General features: G+C 35.5%; 1 protein-coding gene and 1 long non-coding RNA gene across 3 annotated transcripts in view; one reads left to right on the top strand and one right to left on the bottom strand.

Annotated features, from left to right (window-relative positions):
• Positions 1–20,620, top strand: part of LOC148942206 (uncharacterized) — a 69,956-nt gene that overhangs the window by 41,895 nt on the left and 7,441 nt on the right. The window contains exons 7-11 of the mRNA XM_089103379.1: positions 1,741–1,903; positions 5,771–5,925; positions 9,412–9,561; positions 12,199–12,327; positions 20,027–20,145. Of these exons, the coding sequence (XP_088959505.1) occupies positions 1,741–1,903; positions 5,771–5,925; positions 9,412–9,561; positions 12,199–12,327; positions 20,027–20,145 (716 nt within the window). The remainder of the gene's footprint in view (positions 1–1,740; positions 1,904–5,770; positions 5,926–9,411; positions 9,562–12,198; positions 12,328–20,026; positions 20,146–20,620) is intronic.
• The window catches only part of LOC148942207 (uncharacterized), a 61,519-nt gene that overhangs the window by 39,577 nt on the left and 1,322 nt on the right, over positions 1–20,620 (bottom strand). For both annotated transcript variants that reach the window (XR_016143174.1, XR_016143173.1), the window contains exon 2: positions 7,447–7,558. This is a non-coding gene — a long non-coding RNA (uncharacterized LOC148942207). The remainder of the gene's footprint in view (positions 1–7,446; positions 7,559–20,620) is intronic.

The raw sequence follows: 20,620 nt of genomic DNA, 5'->3' as shown, positions 1-20,620 counted from the left end.
AAAATACTGATTAACCTCGTGGAAAAAAAATCAAAATGAATTGTTCAAAGCTATAAGTAAACTTCGATGCAGAGGTCAAAGTGCCAACATTTTTACTGAGGCTTTTACTCCAGCCCTAACGAGAAACAGCCTATACTGATTACGACTTTACACTATTTCCCTATAGCCTAAAGAATAACCATCCTGGAGAAACCACACGCCGAGAATCGTACCGGGTTGATATTACTCAGTTGCCACGTTAGGCTCTCACACTTGGAACTGGGTTGGAGACGAGATATCGTACGTGTAAAACCAAACGGGTAATTTCTATTTGTGCTCAAAAACTTGTGCTATTTGTGCTTAATCTACAAAGCCGAATTTCGGGGCATCTTCTCTCAATAAGATATAACAGGCTGAGTTTAGGAGGTTATTCTTCCAAAACAAAGTCGTAGCTCTAACTCTTATAACCTGATCTAGATTAGGAAATACACAGAGACCCAATAAAATCCGGAAAAACTTGGTATTTGCTTCAACAGTCACAATGATGTTCTGCAAAAAACAAAACATAGACTTTATTACCACTTGCACGGAGGAACATTTACGAGGTGTTCTGACCGATCATGGACGGCCAAACATTCTTTTTCAGAGTTAGTGGTAACAAACTGTGGTAGGGAGCGAAACGGCTCAATGATAACCGAATTTTTGTATCCACACATACATCAAAAGAATCAGCTTATTGTGCTAATTCTAAATACATAAGATTCATCATGTTTAGTGTTTAACCATCAAAAACTACGAGCCTGAGGAAATTTGCCTTATTTCCGAAAAGAGGGGAAATATTCCCTAAAAGTCAAGGAATCGCATCGGAAGATCGGCAGAGAAGTCATTTGAATGGAAATTAAAAATTCTAGCGTCGTTTTTAAGTGACCAAAAATACTAGGGGTAGCTATCCACCCAGCTTTTCTTTGGGGGGAGGGAGGGTTAATTTTTCATGAAGAGAGGCTTAATTTCCCGATATCATTTGAAAAATTATCAGAAATTAAATACAAAAAACTAGTTTTTTTTAACTGAAAGTAAGGAGCAATATTAAAACTTAAAAGTTTTTAAAGTAACTTAGAAGTTATTTTGTATATTAAAGGGGTTGTGCCTTCCTCAATGCTCCTTTTTTGATGAAAAAGTTTGAATTTTCGTCCTTATTCTTTAAGAACGACTCCTGGAATATAATTGTCATGTTTTTTTTAATGAGTTATTCCTAGATTTAGGCAAGGTCCTTGAAATTTAGTTCAGTTATAATGGTTGTCAATTTCATGGGTATTTCCGTAACAAATGTAGGTTATTTGTATAGGATAAACTAATCTATATCATCAGAAATAAGGGTTTGAATCACTGCCACCTGTGTTAAGAGATTTGAGGGGGCCAAAAATGGTAATAAAGTAAGTCTGGAAATAGTCACTTTGAGTTTTGATTTGCGTTTGCATAGACTCGTCAGTAAGCCTCAAAGAAGCAGCCTTCACTAAATCCAGAAGGTCACTCCAAGTGCAATCCAGGAACTTTCTGAGTCGTGTATGCTTTGTTAACTTACTCTTCCCTCTTTTCTTATTATTATTATTACTAAGCTGTATTTTCTCGGTGCTATACCAAATAGCTTGATGTATTTTTAATTAAACTCTACAAGCGCAACAGAAACTACATACATGTAATTATAAGTTAATCCAGTTGAAATGTCTTATTACTTTAAGTGCGATATGTATTTTGTTGTAGGTGTGATAACAAGAAATATATTGGATTTGAAGTTTGGTGGTTTTATGGCAGACTTTGCTGAATACACTCCCTTGGATGCTCAAACGAGAAATGAGTCAATGGCTCTTCTTAGTGGGGAAGAGAGACACAATCTGCTTCCTGCTGTTTGGGCAAAGACTGTGAGGTAATATTTACTTTTACTTATGCTCAATTATTATTCGGTTTTAGCTTCTTTTCTAATAAATAAATAGCACTTTCACTCTTGAGCGTTATAATGCATGAGCATGAGCATAGAGTCAATATGATGAACTACGATATCAAAATGTTTATGGTTTGTGTGTATGAGTATTTAACTAAAGAGCCAATTAAGGATCCAAGGACCCGTCTTTTGCCTCTTATATTATGAATTGTAAAACCCTGTCCTTTGTGATCCTGATGCAAAACGCTTCAGCTTATATCTACCAAGTCAGAAATTCAGTGAGTTTTGTTTAACATTGATGATTTTAAATGCTAAGTCGTTAATTTATGTTAAGTAAACATTTTACATACTTAATAAAAGATTCATTTCATCCTAGGTTAACGTAAAAATCCATGAGAAATTTGTGGACAAAATTTGTTCTGAAACATTACAAAGTGTAACGAATGGCGTTAAATAATGCAGGTGTGAACACAACTTTACCTTGTTCCGGTAATTTTTTTATATTTTTTTTTAATCAATATTTGTGAGCTAATAAAATATTCCTCTTATAATTATTCTTCCTATAGGCTTATTTAAGTAACTTTTGCTCAGCAATGTACTCAATTACACAAGACCGATAGAACTAAAACAAATGGAAATTAAGAGGAATAAAATTTTTCCTTAAATAATTGCCACGTATTTTGAACTTTTCTTCTTCTATGTCTTTTTCTTCCTCTTTATCGAAAACACATTTAAATTGCAAAAATTATTAAATCATTGTACTCATTCATAGAGAAATGACAATTTATAGTTTTAATCTGTATTTATTCGAATTTTTTAGTCAACACATTTGAGAGCTAAACTGCCTTACTAGCCATCCAATTTTATGGAGAAATTTTATTACTAACTTTTCTGCTCAGGTTTCCTAGAGCTTAGTAGCTATACATTTTTATGTTTTCTCCATGTCCTTTCTACTAATCAAATAATTCTCTTTCTGATATGCTAGATAACTATGTATGGGATTGATCAGGATTAAGTAATCCATAAAGGCTAGGAACCGAATCGTCAATCTTTGATCGATTGAGGACTCGTCTTTGATCAACCCGGAAAATTATCCCACTATTACGCGCTGGCTAGAACTCGTCTTCCCTGTCTTTCTGTTTAAACTTCCAGCTTTCATAATTTCGAACGTATAAGTCAGTAATTTTAGTTCGTAACTTCGACCTTTCTCCCCTGGGATCCATTAAATCTTGTAAAAACAGAACAGTCAGTTTAAAATTGTGACTTGAAAACTTCTACTGCTACTACTACTACTAACAAATCATTACAGCACCAAGATACCTGAGGCCAAAACAGCTGCACACTTCCCTCCTTCATCACAATCTATTCAAAGCCCTCCTTTTTCTACCCTCCCAAAAAGACCCAATGTTCTTTAAACCCTTTCTTAGGACATTTTCCCAACCCATTCGAGGACGACCTACTCTTCCTTTGGTCCTAGGTTGTCCCTTTCGGATAGATTGTCCTTCATCTATAAAATTTGTCCGCGCAATCTCAATTGTTTCACTCATTATAGCCCGAGAAAGCGGGATAGAACTACATTTTTCTTACAGCTTAGTGTTCAAAATACGATTAATCAAAGAGGTACCCAAACCAATCCGTGACAATTGCTCGTGAAAACATCGAACAAATCATCCCCCGTATTTCAAACTGCCCATGCCTTAGAACCATACTTCCCAGGAGAATGAAGTTATCCACTTGATCAATCTTCTTGTTATCCAACAACATCTTTCATCTAAGTTTATTCTTAGCCAAAGCGACTTAATTTTCTAGCATCTTTCTCCACCCAGAATTTTCAAAACCTCCGAAAATCATTCATTTGCTAGTAATTTCATCTAGAACACTCAAATCATCAGCATGATCTAAGTCAAGGAGAGTTTTATAATCCTCTCACTGCTGCGTTTCTTAAAAATAAAGTCCATCAAAACGATCCATATGAACGAATTTAGAACTGCTTAAATCCTGATTCAATACTAAGCTAGTCACTCATTTTCTACCTTAACCTCAGCAATGTTGTTCTCGTACATAGCAGTAATCACTTCGAAGTATTTTTTTGGCATTACCATACAAAGATAAGATCTTCACTACAGCTCTTTTATCGGCTGAATGAATTACTTGTTCATACTCTATAAAACTGAGGACAAGTTGATCTGATGACTCCGGAAGTTAGTTCTCAATCATTCATGTAAGAATGAATTTTTGGTCGACGCATCCTCTGTCCTTCCTAAAACAACACTGTTTTTCTTTTAAGACTGCTTTTCTTTTAAATATATAGCATTTTTAAGTATAAATAGTATCGCCATACTAAGTACTTTGCTTCCTATAGAAACCGAGCTAATGTCTCTATAATTTCCACATTCACTCTTATCACTTTCTTATAAAGATATTTTAATTAGAGTCTCCTTAAAATCGCTAGGTATTTCTTATTTTACGAAAGCCTTATCCACAATCTTCAGTAATTTAACCTTAACTTCACAACCACTATATTTCAAAAACTTAATTATCGCACTATCAGTACCCGAGGCCTTATTATTTTTGATCGTCTTAGTACCGTTTCTAACTCTTCCTCACAAAACAAAATCTTTCTCCACTTCCTAGTTGTCGCAAACTTTTTCATTCTTTTCTATAATATTTGGCGTAACGTAATCATGGTTTAGTTTAATTTTAAAATGTTCAAACCATCTCAAATTAACACTTTCTTCATCACAGATTGAGGACCCGCTCCTATATTTCACTGGGACAAGTCCAGATTGACGATGGCAAGTTCAATTTTTTAAGACGTCAATGCAATATTTTACTGTTATAACGTCTGGCAGTATCTTCCAGATCCTATATACCTTGGTGTCTTGTACCAGTCTTCGATTTGCAATAACATAATCAATAAGGTTGGTTGCCTTACCATCATGAGAGTGCCGTTTGGACGTAGGAACAAATCCTATATTGGTTATAACTAGATTATTATACCTACAAAATTGCAGCAGTCTGAAGTCGTTATTATTTTCCTCTCAGACATCAAATTTACCTAGGCTACGAGGCTATATATTCGTATTTTTACCAGCTTCGGTATTAAAATTTCCAAATAAAAATACCACATTTCTACCAACGACCCTGTATATTTTTCCCATATATTTTTTTCTATATTTTTTCCACAACTATAAGTAAAATTTATCTGATTCCCTACCATCTTCATCAATCGGCTCTACTGGGGCATATACCATTATTACTGATACCTTGCACTTTTTAGGGGTAAAAAGGGCAACCACAATTCTGTTACTAATGCCTTTCCAACAACAAGACTTAACAGCTTCCTTATTCATCATGAGCCCTACTCTCTACCAATGCACCCCACCCTTCCAGCTGCTTTGGTAAATCTCAAAACTTGGAAAATATTGGAAAGGGAACAGGAAGAATTTGCAAAAGCACATAATATTTAGCGCCTAACACCCCTGGCTGAAGGTTCATACAAAAAGGAGCAGCATCACCGGTTTCGACTATTAAATCTAGTACCACATCTTTTGCCTTTTTTATATTTTTTTTAATTCGGTAAGTTGTGGATACAAGTAGAGAGCTCGTTTTAATGATCAGTGCAGTTACAAAACAGGATATAGCCATAATCTGACAAAATGTGCTCTATTTAGCCCTATTCTGGCAGAATATTATTTTAAGATGTTTAACTAATTTAAGGTAAGGCTCAGAAATTTTGTTTAAAACGTCCCGTAGTTTAACTTATCGAGTTTTACAAAGCCAATATTGAAGTTCAAAAATATTAAGGAAATACATGTTCAAAAGATATTAAATAATAGGTTATAATCTTAGGTTAGCACTTGATCGATCTGGATTAGACGGAGAAGTTATTGCGTGGATGAGATCTGGATACAGGGAGTCTCAAGACTATCAAGTAATGGTCTGGACAGGGGACCAGAATGTAGATTGGTCAGTTGGAGATGGGTTTCCAACTGTAATCCCAGCAGGTATGTGAATTTATAGTATACTCCCAATAAAATTTATCCTTAATCAATTTAAATCAATTAGCTCTACTTCTTAGCGTCACAGCGTTGCCAACTCTTGACCAGGACACCGAAGCAAAAATTCGCCAAAAAATCAGGATTAATAACCCAAATGAAAATAATTTTATAAGCTTGACTGCTGAAAACAGTTTTGTGGGATTCACTTGCTGTTTAGGGATACTAAAACGCACATTGAACACATCCTCTCTATTTGGTTTAAAAAATTCCGCCGCAAAATGAGTTACGGGTAGGAAACTTACTGTATACAAAAATAAACCTGTAGTGTCATTGGTCTCAGTATTTATCTATCAAATTTTTTCTGTCGTAAAAAGGTTTGTAGTATCGTTGTATTTGTTTTTACCTGCTTTTAGTTGTTTGAAAGTTGTAAAAAAAAAAGATAAAACGTTTTAATGTAGCTTATAAATTGTGTACCAAATTTTCTCCTACTCATACAAAGTGACGAAACGAAAATGATATCCGCCTGAAAATCGCCTTATACCAATTTTTCTACATATACATTAATAGCTACAGAGAATCAGAATTTCCCAAGGATTCAAAATCATCCCTAGTCGTTCTCCTTTAACGCAAGCTACCGCGTATGATGTCTGTAAACGTGTGAATTATCGTATATTTTACCTCCTTTTATCACTAACATCTTTTTAAAATCAGAGTCACAATGGGATTGAAATTATTCCTATCCTTTGTCCTCTCCTTTCTGTACATATAGACATTTATTTTACTAGAAAAAGGATAAACCCTGCACTAGAAATTTTCTTGACCAATGGGTTTTACGTGCCTTGATTAGCATATTTCTGAAAACAACTTGAATTTTGGTTGTCCTATCCAACAACTTAGTATTAACCACAGTTTATATAATTATCCAGTAAGTTTACCGCAGATGGTTTCTGACTCTTCATTCTCGGTGCGAACAAAAAGCTCCTCCCACTTATTTCTACACTTATTGTCCACTTATTGGTTGAGCCGGCCAAGTGGTTTTGTCAGTACTTGTTCCGTAGGTGATTATTCTTTGTCTACCGGTGAAAAGATATAATGCCGCTTACGTTTATATCTGCAAAAACGTTCTCTGGAGTACTCGCACCTCGGTCCGGGTTTTTATAATGGGTGAGATAGGGAAAGATCATACTGAATAATTATATAAACTGTGGTATTAACACAAGAGTTTGATTCTTATACTTGATTTATCTATAGGACATAATAGATTTGACTGCTTTTCCAGACACGAAATCTAGTAGATAACGTTCAGTACTACGTTCAAAGTGCTCTAGAACGTTCTAGTACTATGTTCAGAAAAAAAATGAAAGGCAAAAGCAGGAAGAAACGGGGCTCGGGCAAATCTATTCATGAAATTTTCTATCTTCATTTATTTCTCTCGTTCAAAAAATGATAATGGTTTTCCGATTTTCTCATAAACTTAGAGATACTAGGTTTTAGTAGGTAACAGCCGCTTTGAGCGAGCAAACTAACCTCCTTTGGTCTTCTCAATCACGAAGTGGTACTTTTCAAAAATATCGTGAAACGGGCTATTGCTAAATTCTGAACCATATGGACTGCTTTTTCTCAAGCTGGCTTGTTGAACCTGAAAAAACTTGCCCCAAAGGGGTCCATAGCATTATTAACTAATCTAAGCAAGAAAGAAGTTATGTTCCCATTTCTTCATGGCTCCAAAATAAACCAATTTTGACTTTCGTAACCTGGCTGAATTCACATAAGAGTGCTATCTAGGGATTTCCGTTTTTCAATAGTTCATAAATATTTGTTGAAAACGGTTTCATTTTATATATTACAAGAAAGTTATTTTTTTCTAACCCTCACCTCCAAGCAAATCGACTGACACAGACACTTTCCCCGAAGGAAAAGTTGTAGTTACTTCTCTTGTTTCAAAAAATGAAAAAGGACGAGGCATAAGCAATAGCAAAACATAGTTCCGTTTGTTCTTGAAAAAAAGCAAAAAAAATCATAATTTCATCGGTGTTTTCCCACATTTCAAACCGTAATGATAAGCATGACTCATCTCAAGATAGTGCCTCTAATTCCATGATCCTGACCTATTTTATCGACTAGAGGCTTCATAGGGAAGATATTCCGGAAATGATCGGTGCAGCACCATTTTTATCGCTTTTGTGTTACCTCACGGCGATTTTTTTTGTGGTAACATTTTTTTTTACCGTGAATTTTTTGCAAATATCCATGTTTTTAACATTAGAAACTTTTTTTTGTGAGACAGTGTATTTTTTTTAGCCTCAGTCAGCCATGTCTCCTTCCTTTGCCACTTTCCTCTGATTTTGATCTTACGGAGCTACTTATTTCAACATCTGAATCCCTCATAAATTTAAAGGGGTGCACATGTACTTTTTTGATTGATGCCCTGTAATTATTCAGCCTATATTCTTAGAACCTTTTAACAGGTTAACACGGCATATTTGAGGAAGCTATTTCAGAAAATACTTTTTATTCACATGTTTTACACTGATTATATTGTATTTCTTGTATATTATATTTGATATATGAATATATTTTGTTATCATGCTCTAGCAATAAGCTTATTTTTTCAAACTATATTTTTTCTTCAGTAAAACACTGAAATGAAAGAAGTCCGTCAATATAGTCCTACGACTATAATGAAATGAAAAACTACGCTGGATAATAGTTTAAGAATGAGGAATGAAATGTGAAAAATAGTAGCACGATTTGGCTATCTAGGTTGAGCCTAAAGAAACTGTGATCTTTTCAAATGGGCAGAAATAGGCTATAAGAAAATATATGATGGGAGCTGAAACTCCCCGAGAGTTTGTTACAAGCAGGGTAAAAAAAGACGGAGTAGAGCTGTGTTGACCTAAGGTGACTCCAATCTTTGGTGAAGTATCACTATTAGTAGTATAGTATCGTAGTATTGTAGTATAGTATAGTATAGTATAGTAGTATTAGTAGTAGTAGAAGTATCACTATAGTAGTAATAGACTTATTACAGTAACGACTTTGCCTCATCCCCACCCCCTCCCTTTGGTATGCCCCTCATATTTCGTTTTACGCTATGGGAAGTATTTTATTTCAATTACATTCGTATTAAAACCAAGTTCTAAGATTTGCTAGAACTCGTTAGAATTTATAGAACTATAAATTCAACATCATTTCTTTTGCAATTAGAAAAAAAAAGATTGCGCCACCTTACTGAAAATTCAATTTAAATTTAGGCACTATTAAAGGAGAATAGTCTGCAGCTCAAGACTTTGAATGAACCCTGGTAATGAACTCATTTATTACCCGGTAGTAATTATTTTGTTCTGTATCAATATCGTTGTGAATATTTTGGTTTCTCTGCTGATGACGTTAAACTGTGTGTGCGATTGAAATATTTAGAGATTTTGTAACTGTTTTCACTGTCTAATAAAAGGATTTATCCCTAAATTGGACTTTTATTTGTTTTTACAGCTCTGAATCTGGGGATGTCAGGATTCGGCTTGAGTCATAGCGACATCGGAGGATACACAACTTTTGAGATAATTTTAAATAGAAGTCAAGAACTTTTACTGAGATGGGCAGAACATTCTGCCTTCTCCCCCCTTATGAGAACCCACGAAGGTGAGATTTTTAATTACTGATTTCTTAATATAAAAATGCAATAAATATTACACTGAAAAAAGGTGTACATAAGTTTAGCAAATAATAAGCGAAAGTAAAATGTCTAACGAGAGGATTTACGCTGGCATAAGCCACAGGGTTGCCAAAACTTTTAGGGACAAAAGTGTCCAAATGAGCTCAAAAATGAGCCTCTGGAAAATTAGCCACTATACAGGGTTGCCATTATGAATTTTCAAAACCTGTGAAAAAAGTGCCAAAAAACCTGTGAAATTTGTCCTTCTTTGTTCTGGTACCTCGCGGTCTGTTACCTGCATGAGTTTTGCAGGTATTCCCAGCTTTGACATTAACGCTACCAATAAATTAAGTTTAGTTCTAGTTCAATTTGAAGAGATGGCATAAAAAAATCGTCATGAGAATGTCAACTGAGCGAAACTTTATACCGATTATCGATACCGCTACCTATCTTAGTCGAAAAGTAAAGAACCAATCATAGAAATTCATTTTCACTTTGGCATTTTTATAAGTTATGCGAAAAAGATGCGAGTCGTTAATCTTCGTTACATATTGAAGATCTTTGTACGCGACAAAGCCGGAATGGTTGTAGCGACGAAATTTCTATTTTGACCTAAGTGGTTTTAATGTTAAAAAAAACACGTCAATCAACTTAACCGATCAGCGAACTGGTAGGTCAAGTGGTTAAAATGGTTTAACAACTCCTCTACCTGCCGTTTTCTGAACATCTAGAAGTAGCCTTGAGCAAAAATGACGTTTTCGGGAACTAAAAGAGTGAGAAGACAAGGCCGATTAAAGCTCGATTAAGGCTCGATAGAAACTGGCGACCAGCGTTTGACAAAAAATCACAGCTGAAAGCATAGAATATAAAACAGAAACATTCGCTAGTGGTTATAAATAAGATTGATCCGCACCACAACTTTTCTGCGAAACTCCTTTCTTTCTATGACAACAGTGTATTAATAGCCATATAAACACGGCTACACGTCACAGGAATTTACGCGGAACGAGCCAGCAGGGAATGGCCATTCACTTCTTCTTTCCAGCCTTCTTAGCGGCCTAGATGACTTTGCCACCAGCAGTAGGTGGGTCCTTGAAGTTGACCGACTTGATGATAAACGTCAACTGTAACATAGAAGAAAAAGATGGATTCGATAGTTCTAGCACACCACATTGTTTAAGACTTTAGGTCCTGTTCCTATTCGGTTGATAAATGGTATTTGCGCAGGGTGCAAAAACATCTAAGAAAAATCCCCAAGCCGTTATCAAAGCTTAAAAGTAAAGTACAAATTAAAAGCATGCAAAAAAAAAGAAGAAAATAAAGACATTTGGTTTTGATTTGGAAAAATGTCCAACAAGTGTCCTTTTTTTCAAAAATCTGCCTTTTTTTTACCCAATAGTGTCCCGGTGTCCCTCAGAGTGAAAAAGTGTCCGAAAGCCACTAAAAGTGTCCATTTGGCATCCCAGATAAGCCACTGCGTGACTAATTCAACAGTTGTGTAATCTCGTGTTTATGCCCGTGAGATTGAAAATTGTATTTATTATTAATTGACAAAAATGTTTTTCTGACGGAAGTAAAGAGTGAAGTTAAAACTTTAAACGAACACAAAATGTTGCATTGCAGATTACGTAATATATATCTAAAAAACTAGCTCATATAAACTGACTTGTGATTTTTTCCAATATTTGTAGGATTTTAAAAGCTAGTTGAAAAATCAGCTTTTTAAAATATTCCGGGGAATCCAAATTGCATAATAAAAGCAAGGAAGTGCTACCAAAAGTTTATTAACGAAACGTTCAACTTCATCTAGCGCCTTTGTGTGAGAAAAGACAATGAACGTTTTAGTATCTACGAAAACAACAAACATTCAAGCAAAAAAGTGTGCATCATACAACCAGAATCAGAAGAATTTCTGACAAGCTTATTTTCTCCCACTCTTGCTTTCTCGCTCTTTCTTTTTCTCTTTCTCTCTCCCCTCTCTCTTTCTCTTTGATTATCTAATCTTCGAAACACCTGTATGGCTACAAAATTACTTCTACATCCAAAGCAGTGGCGTCAGTGCACAAAAACTTAGGGAAAGAGTTGGGGGCCAAATGTTTCTTTCAATATCTGGGGTGGGGGGGGGATAAATTTGTTGTTTTTATATGTTTTCTATGAAAATTCCAAAAAAAGGTTTTTTCAGTGAAAACCCCAAAAAGCTGTTTTTTAAAAAATCTAGGGAGGACAGCCCCCCTCCAATTAGCGCCACTGTCAATTAGCGGCCAGAGGGATATTTGTTTGGAATGTGTCTGTCGTGCAGGTATTTTCTTAAAAGGAAAGCTTTTCTCATGCTGTCCGTTGGAAGCATAATATAATCGAATAGTCTGTTGTTGGTTATTTGCAGTCAGTAGTATCTTTAGAAACATTAAGATATTTATTTAAAATTATAAATTGTACAAGTTATAAATTCTGAGGAATTTTTCTTATATACTGGTTAATTATTAATGATTGTGGTCTAGAAGGTAGCGGAGATTGAAACCCTCTACCATTAAAGGGCCATCAAAACCATTCTAGGGCCCAACCACTAAAATCTCTAAACCGCAACAAACTACGAAAAAAAAGATAACAAGAAAAGTTTCTTTTAGGAAATCAGCCAACATTGAACGCACAAGTTTACGATAATCAAGAATCCCTCAGAATGTTTGCCAAAATGACGAAAGTTTTCAAAGCTTTAACCCCATATCGAAGATTTGTCATAAATGAACTTAATGACGGTAAGACTTTTCTAACATAAATCGATGTTTCAGTTTCTGGGTCTTTTTGCAGGAACAGGTAGCAATCTTTTCGCCTAACCTTGCGGCAGCTGGAATCGAACCGTGGGTACCGTATTTCCAAGCAGAGCAGAAGCCCACAGTGCTTCCACAAGGTTAACAATTTCGACCCGTCAAGGGAACGAATAAGTCCTTCTTATAATTAAGTGCTTCAAATAGTTAGCATGACTCTTCAACCGATATAACAATCAAATCTGCTAAAACACAAATTGATTATATTCCAGTCTAACCCCATCATGGGAATAAATTACTATAAGTTTCACTTTTCCTTATAATCATGAGCCAAACGACAAGTTTATTTAGTTAGCAAAAATAGATCCCAAAGACTTTCAAGAAAGAAGTGAAAAACTTAATTTGAACGCTGTTCGAGTAAAAGAACTTCGAAGTTTGAAGAACTTCGAAGTGGCTGTTAATACTGATTTTGTTGTTTGGTTAATAAATATATATCTCTCTCTCTTAAAGTGGAATGAAAAAGTGTTTCTTTAAAACAAATTTGGTTAATAGTACCCTACTCCAAATCTGTATTTTGACTCAATCATATGACCCAAATTTGTATCAAGAGTTTCTTCGTATCGATCATAAAATTTGTATCAATCATAAGTTTCTTCGGGGGCTAAGCCCCTCCCAAGATTTGTGCATGTCGGGTTTGCCCCTCTTCTCGTACTCTTTACACATTCACTGAAGTTACAACCGTAATTGCAGTTGTGATCTTGAGGTATTTTATTTATGAAACAGTGGAAACGCTTAGTCTGTTTTTTCCCCATTTTTGCCTTGAAATGATTATTTTGCTTATTTGCTTGTAAATAGAATAAAATCGTTTTATTTTATCGTTTAATATTACGTAGATAACTACTGGAGTTTTACTACTGATGACGGTCACTGCATATGTGGCCGAAATATCTGGTATTTTTTGTGAATTTCTATGACTGTTTGTGAAACACTGTCTATTAAAAGAATGTTATCCCTATTTGAACTTTTAATTATAATTTAATATTAATTTTCTTATGTAGTTTTTCAATAGAGTCGTTTAAATCAAACCAGGTTTAAAGGGACCGGACTGGTAGCACCTCATGCCTCAAAAAACATGCTTATGCTTGCGTATGATTTGTTTTTGTCTAGTCGTTCAGTTCTAGCCCCTACTTTTTCTGAGGTCATTACAGTCGTCTATTTTGGCCTTATCCAGTTCCCAGGAGCTCAATTCAGTCAGAGACAGTCTGTGTTGTCTCTTCTCCTGGAAAAATTTTGGGACTTTTGAGACTTTTCAGTAGAGAAATGGTTGATTGTAGCCTTGCTAAGCTTCAGTCGTAGATACCGAAAACTGTATTTGGATGTAAATAGGAAAGATTCGTTTATTTTATCGTCTAATTCTTCTTAATAATTATTTTAAATCTAAACAGAGTCGTTTAAATTAATCCACATTTAAAGGGATCGGTCTGGAAGCCTAGCATCTGGCCTTAAAAATCTGTTTATGCTCACATATTGTCACATTGTCGGTCAAACCTTGACTACGAATGGAAAAGAAGGCAAGAAATTTCTAAACACTATGGAAAAGTAATTAGAATTAAAAGAAAAGAAGCCCCAGGAGACCTTTTCAAAGCAAGTGCATACAGGATAGTACAGAAAACTAGATTGCCATACGAGGTTGAGAGGGATATAACGCTTGAGAACGACAAGCAAGACTTGGCTGTGTACGCAGAATTTTTTTTCCCAGAACAGGGGTGCTTTTGAAAACTCTGGGATAGCTCATTCAAGTCGGGAGGCACATTTTTGCCTGGGACGAAAGTAATGAGCAACATTCAAACTTCTAACGAACAGAAATTAGATAAGAAATTATTCCAAATGTGTTGTCTCCGGCTCTTTACACTAATTTTAACGTCATGCCACTGATCAACACTGATTACAGGAAAGAGTCAAATATAGGGCAAGGCGTTTCCGATCAAAGACCAAAGGGTATTTTTACATGTTTTACCAAGCTCGAATACATTATATCATTAGTTGTTAGTTCCAATGACACTGTTAAGACTGTCTGGGAACATTTTACGTTGAATGCAAGAGATATCTTGGTGCAAATACAATGTACATCGTCTTCTGTGTTTCAGCTATGTAAAGAGTTAACAGTCGATTTGACTGAAGAACTTCTTAATATTTCAGCAATTATTGTAGTTGTTGTCGAAAGTTGCAGTGATGATTTTGAAAGTATTATTCGCAAGGGCTCAGGAATAAGGAAGCCAATCTCGAGCGAAAACCAAAGAAAGCACTTTGTTTCATGTGGTCTTAAGCAGCCAAAGCCGAGCGTCTCCCAGTTGATCCTTCAATATGAAAAAAAAAACAGTGGTGTTTTCATCCGGGATGGTATGAGGATTACCAGTTCTTAGAATAAGATGACGAAAAAGATGCTGCCTTCTTCGTCCTATGTTTCCTTTTTTTCCAATGGTCTCTGGAGTGACCAATTCAAAAAAGCTTGGGTGGAAGCCGGTCTATGGTATTGGCACAAAATGAAGAGCAAAGAAAAGGCAACAAAAGAAAAAATGGCAACTCATTTCTCTTCTGAGTCACAAAAAGAAGCTTTGTTATGTTTTGTCATTCCGCAAATAACAGCAGTCATGGGAATTTCTTACTTAATAAAACCACTCGTACTAAGGTTTTGCAGCAAGCAATACGTGAAGAGACAAACAGAAAATTGTGAAACATTCTTTCGACGCTGCAGGGACCCTAACGAGACAGGGTATTGGCCTCAGGATAACTAAAGGACCAAGCTACAACTTGATTCAAATTGTTCAACCTCTAGCGAAATATGGGGCAGCTCTTGATACCCGATATAGACCATACAAATTCTCTGAATCAACTAGCTTTCCAGTCGTATGAGTATGCAAGTGCGATGTCTGGCGAATTTAATGGAGCCCAACAGGAAATATCTGAACTTCTTGATCGTTGTGTGCCCTATATTTCATGACTGGCCAACAGACAAAAAATTGCTATAGAACATAGTGGCAATTCATCTCTTTGAATATTTTAGCTTTTCAAAATCCTTGACAAAATATACGTGTTCTTCTCTTTATTTACAAAGCATTTTGCCACCCTTAAAGGAAAACTCTTCGATTGAAAACAGCCTTAATCTCCAAAACTTATCACGGACTCGGTAAACTGCAAGGGCTGAAACCATACCAGCAGTAATTACTTAGTTTCAGGCAGTAGCTCAGCCACTTGTGAAATAAAACAAATAAAGAACACCGACATAAAGTCAAAGGCGCAAGCTAGCGGCCTCCTGAAAAGGATTCTAGACTTCAAATTTATCGCTTGCCTCATTTTTGTGAAAAAATCATGTACAAGATCAGGATTGCCTCAGAAAAACTTGAAGAAGAGGAGATCAACATCATCGACGCAATCCAGATGCTTGAAGCTATGAAAAAAAATTTCGAAATTATATCGGAGGATGAAATGAACAATTTCATTGACAGTACAAAAGGTTTGCCAGAATGAGAAAAGTCGGTTCACAGGCAGATCACGTCAGAAATCATTGTTGGCGACTTAGACCATCTCGTTTTGACAGCCGAGATCAGAGTCAAGCCGATACCTCAAGGCATCAGTTCTATAGACAACAGTTTAGAATCCTACTTGAATGGTTGACTACAATGATTTTAGTTAATCTAGAGCTTGCCTTGTCAATTTTCAACCATTTTGATCCTAACTTTACCCTCCTTTAAAAAAAACGGTTTCAGTTGCAGATATTGAGATAAGAACAACGTTTTTTTCCTAACCAAGAAAGTCATCCAGATTCTCTTACTTTTCAAGTAGAGCTGTTTCTGTTTCAGTTCTGCTTCAGTTTTGCCACAGCGATACTTGCTTCAGAAGTCCTAGGTGATGTTTTGTTTCAGTTTTGCCACGGCATTACTTACTTCAGAGAAGTCGTAGGTGAAGGAAACTGCCGGCAACACCAACTTCTGCAAGCCAATCGCCTTTGCAAATTGACTGCAACAGCATATGTCGCAGTTGCCGAAAGAACATTTAGCAAGCTCAAGTCTTTTAACAATTTGCTGAGAACTGCCCTGGTTGATTTTTGACTAGATTCCTTATGTTGTTAACGAATGACAAAGACCTCACCGAAGCCACTGACTTAAACAAGATTGTCCAGCGATGGTCCACTTTGAAGAACAAGCGAATATAAACATAGCTGTCCTTAGTTACGCATGATGTATTCCGTTTTAGCTTCTTGTTTGTCTCCATAGATAAGTATAAATGATAGAAGGTTAATTATAATAAATTTCCACGAGTCGTATAATGTAACCTAGGAGTCGTTTAAATGATGGGATCTCACCCTCCTGGCCTTGGTCCTTTGAGCCTCCCCTGACGACAACTTGATTTCGTTACTTTCTCCTCTATTTCTCACTCACTGTGAGTTTGGCAAGACGCTCTAGATTTATTAGTTAATTTTAAAAAAAGCTTTTCTGGTGAAGGTAGAAAAGTAGAGCGAAGGTGAAACTTAAAATGGAAAAAGAAATCATTACCCCGCAGTTTGTCCACAAAATAAATGACGAATTTGTAAAGCTCTTCATAGTTTTTTTCTGGCCATGAAATCAGTGAATTTTGTTGCACAATTTTAATTCTCTAGAAACTCAAGCAGTAAAACATTTTCAGTGTAATGTCAGTTTTTTCAGAATCCTACATAAATAAACATCATGAGCTAGTTTGTTTGAAACAGTTTCTCAGAAATATGTTGCATCGACTGCGAAGCAGTAATTTTTTATTTGTTTCAAGTTTCATCCTTCCTCTTTGCTTTCATCAGGAAAGTTTTTTTTAAATTAACTTTTGTTCTTTTTTTGGGTTCAAAACTCAATAAACCTTATAAAAAGGTCTGACTTTTGTCAACATGAGTTTTGGTACAATAGTGTATCAAATACAAGTTTAGCTTCGTATCTCTCTTAAAGTTTCTCTTGAAAAAATATTCACTTTCGTCACTTAGAGAGTCCATATTTTTCGAATATTGGTCTGAATTTAGCTATGTCAGTTGTACCTGATAGTGGTGATCCAACGTCCGAGTCCTTACTGAGGGACCCCATTGATGTGTATCTTCACAGTTGAAGAAATTAAAACAAATATTTATGGGTCTCGTAGTAATTCATCTGGTAGTGACCATATCATTTTAAAAAAACTTAAATGTATTTTTCCTGTTATAGCTGAAGTTTTGTGTGGGTTAATTAATGAGTGTTTTCGTCATGGAAAATTCCCAGACTTTTTTAAAGTTGCCCGTATAACCCCAATTCATAAGGGTGGTATTCAAAATGACCCAGGAAACTATAGACCGATATATGTTTTATCCATCATTTCCCGTGTTTTAGAAAAGTGTTTTAGTATTAGAATGATGAGTTTTGTGCAGGATCATAATTTACTGGTAGAGACACAATTTGGGTTTCGTAGAACAAGGACAACGGAACAGGCGATGATTTATTTGACAACTATTATTAATGATGTATTATATAAAGGTTTCAAAATAGGTGCTATATTTTTAGATCTGATGAAAGCTTTCGACACTGTGGATCATGAACTTCTACTTAAGAAGTGTGAGGTGTATGGTTTGAGGGGTAAATCATTAAATTTTTTAAGAAGTTTTGTTAGTAATCGTTATCAGTATGTCCAACTAAATGATTCTTCTTCCGAAAAAAAGCGTATCGAAATAGGTGTTCCGCAAGGATCAGTTCTCGGTCCTATATTATTCTTGATATTTATTAATGATTTACCAAATTGTCTAAATAATTCTTGCTATAGAATAAATGAACTAACGGTAAACCCGACTAATGAAACAGTTTTACTTTTTGCTGATGAAACAACAGCCATTAGCACAGCTAAGACAGCGGAGCTGCTGCAGATTTCCATGAAGGAATCAGTTAATAGAATTATAGCATGGCTGAGGGTAAATAAATTAAGGATTAACATGGCTAAGTCTAACTTTATTATTTTCTCGCGATCATCAAACTTTTACCCATGGGTCAAGGAATTAGATATGCCCAATGGCGTTATAAAACGGACTGCGTCTTTTAAATACCTTGGGATTGTAATAAATGAAACTCTATCTTTTAAGGAACATGTTACTTTAACAAGCAAAATTCTGGCAAGAAATCTCGGTATAATGAAGAAACTCCAACATTGTTTTCCCAAGTCTGTCCTTCGCCATCTTTACTTTTCTTTAATACACCCGTATATACTTTATTGTTCAAGTATTTGGCTCTCTACTTTTTCTTCTACCCTAAAACCAATAAGAGTTCTACAAAACCATGCAGTAAGAATTTTAGCCGGTATGTCTCCACGTATGTCTTTTCGAGAAATTTACCCATATTTAAAAATTTTTCCGGCTGCAGGCCTTCGTGAATTCTATGTGTTGTGGTATATTTTTGGACTGCAGCAGGATGTTCAGCCTCGTTGTTTTGGTGATTTATTGTCCATTAGATCTACTGTTCATTCTCATGATACAAGGGGTAGCGCTGACTTCTGTGTACCTAGAGGTATATCGTCCCGTTCATGTTTTTCTGTTCTTTACAGAGGTATGCGGAAATGGAATAGCTCGAATAGTGATACTAAGACTATTGGTGACCCCAATACTTTTTGAAAAATCATTAAGGAACTGCTTTTTGCTGAATATGAGTTTTGACTGATTAATTGATTTATTTATTGTGGGGGTTTTGTTGATATGATGTTCCCAGAGGATGTATAATATATGATATTATTTTGTATTTATTGCTTAGTGTGATGGTATTAGTGGTGTCGGTGGCCAAGTGTTCTTTGTTTTAAGGATTTTGTTTTCTCTACCTCCCCCACGGACGAGCTTTGCTTTTTAGGGGAGGCAGCAATAATTTTTTGTTGATATGTTTTTTTTTTCAATAAATCCTTCTTCCTCTTCCTCATAGGGCGTGTTATTCTTGGCATCTTTGAGGAAAAACTCATTAACCCAAGACATATTACCTCTTTTAAAATATATACAGGTTTTAGATACCTGAAGGAAACTAAAAAAAACTATTTGTGGTAGATATAATTTAAAGAAATTCGCGCCATTAATGCATTTTTTTTACCGCAATTCTGCAAATGATTCCGAACTTGTAATAAAAAATTATTCTTTTATTATTATTACTGCTTATACTTTAATATTTTAGGAGAACTGAACATAAAAAATGAGTGGGCCGTAGAAAGAGAATACATATTTCAAATAAAAATTGTCTTGTCTAAGATTCGAACCCAGGCTACCTCAAACTAAAATGAAGTGTCCTAATAACTAGACAAGGAAATACTTTGTAATGCTGTTTGTTTGATACTTTTTGCTGTTCCCAATCACTCGTTTGTTATGCGCTAGAAATATGCGAAGCATTTGTCAAAATAGTTGTCTTGTTTCGTCCGGTTTTTGTAAGACTTAAAAAAAAAACATTCTCAATGCTCATTTCTTTAAGTTTTGTTCTTTGAAAAGACATATGCATTGCAACAAGCAAACCAAATGAGAAACTATAAGTATAGCAGATATTTCTGATTTGACCGGTATCGCATTACTGGCCCATTACATTTGAAAGTTAAAAAGAGGGCCAGCGTATACTAAAGTTACTCCAGCGCAACTGAAGTTAAATTGAAAGGTTACACTATATCCGCATTTTGCTTTTTTCAGGTTTACCAGCTATGAGGCCACTGTTTTTCTATTATGAAAACCCAGAATTCCTAACCTTGGAGACACAATACTTGTTTGGAAGAGATTTGCTTGTAGCGCCAATTCTTTGGAGCTCAGTAGTAAGTAGGAATTCCATTCATACTGTCAACGAAATTTACCGCAGCCATAAGTTTGAGTTTAAGCAACACTTCGAAAAGAATAATGGTTTCAATACAATCTTTAGAAAAGGATAAAAGATTCAAAAATTAATGAATTTTTAAAACAACCCTTGAAAAATGGGCATACGGGCTTCTAATGGGCTTCTAACCCGCCAATCAGTCCCCATTGATCTTCGAGCCCAGTCTTGTAAAAGCTTCAGATCCCTCCTCAATTGATGAGCACATTTTCAAACGTATTGTAGCTTCTGAAACTTTAGTCCAACATTCCACTAAACGTTCATATTCTATATTTACCTTTTCTACCGGCTCAAAGAGCTACCACCCTTAAACCCCGAAATATTTCAGATCAATTTTAATTATGGATGTGTTCCACTTGATCTAATGACCATGAGAGAGTAAAGAAAGAGATGAATGCGTAGATGATTGGAGCTCAAGG

This window comes from Artemia sp. Qi Xiang Cuo, chromosome 17 (genome assembly GCF_049724085.1).
Source record: "Artemia sp. Qi Xiang Cuo chromosome 17, ASM4972408v1, whole genome shotgun sequence".
Taxonomy (NCBI): domain Eukaryota; kingdom Metazoa; phylum Arthropoda; class Branchiopoda; order Anostraca; family Artemiidae; genus Artemia; species Artemia sp. Qi Xiang Cuo.
This window is presented reverse-complemented; position numbering and strand designations above follow the sequence as displayed.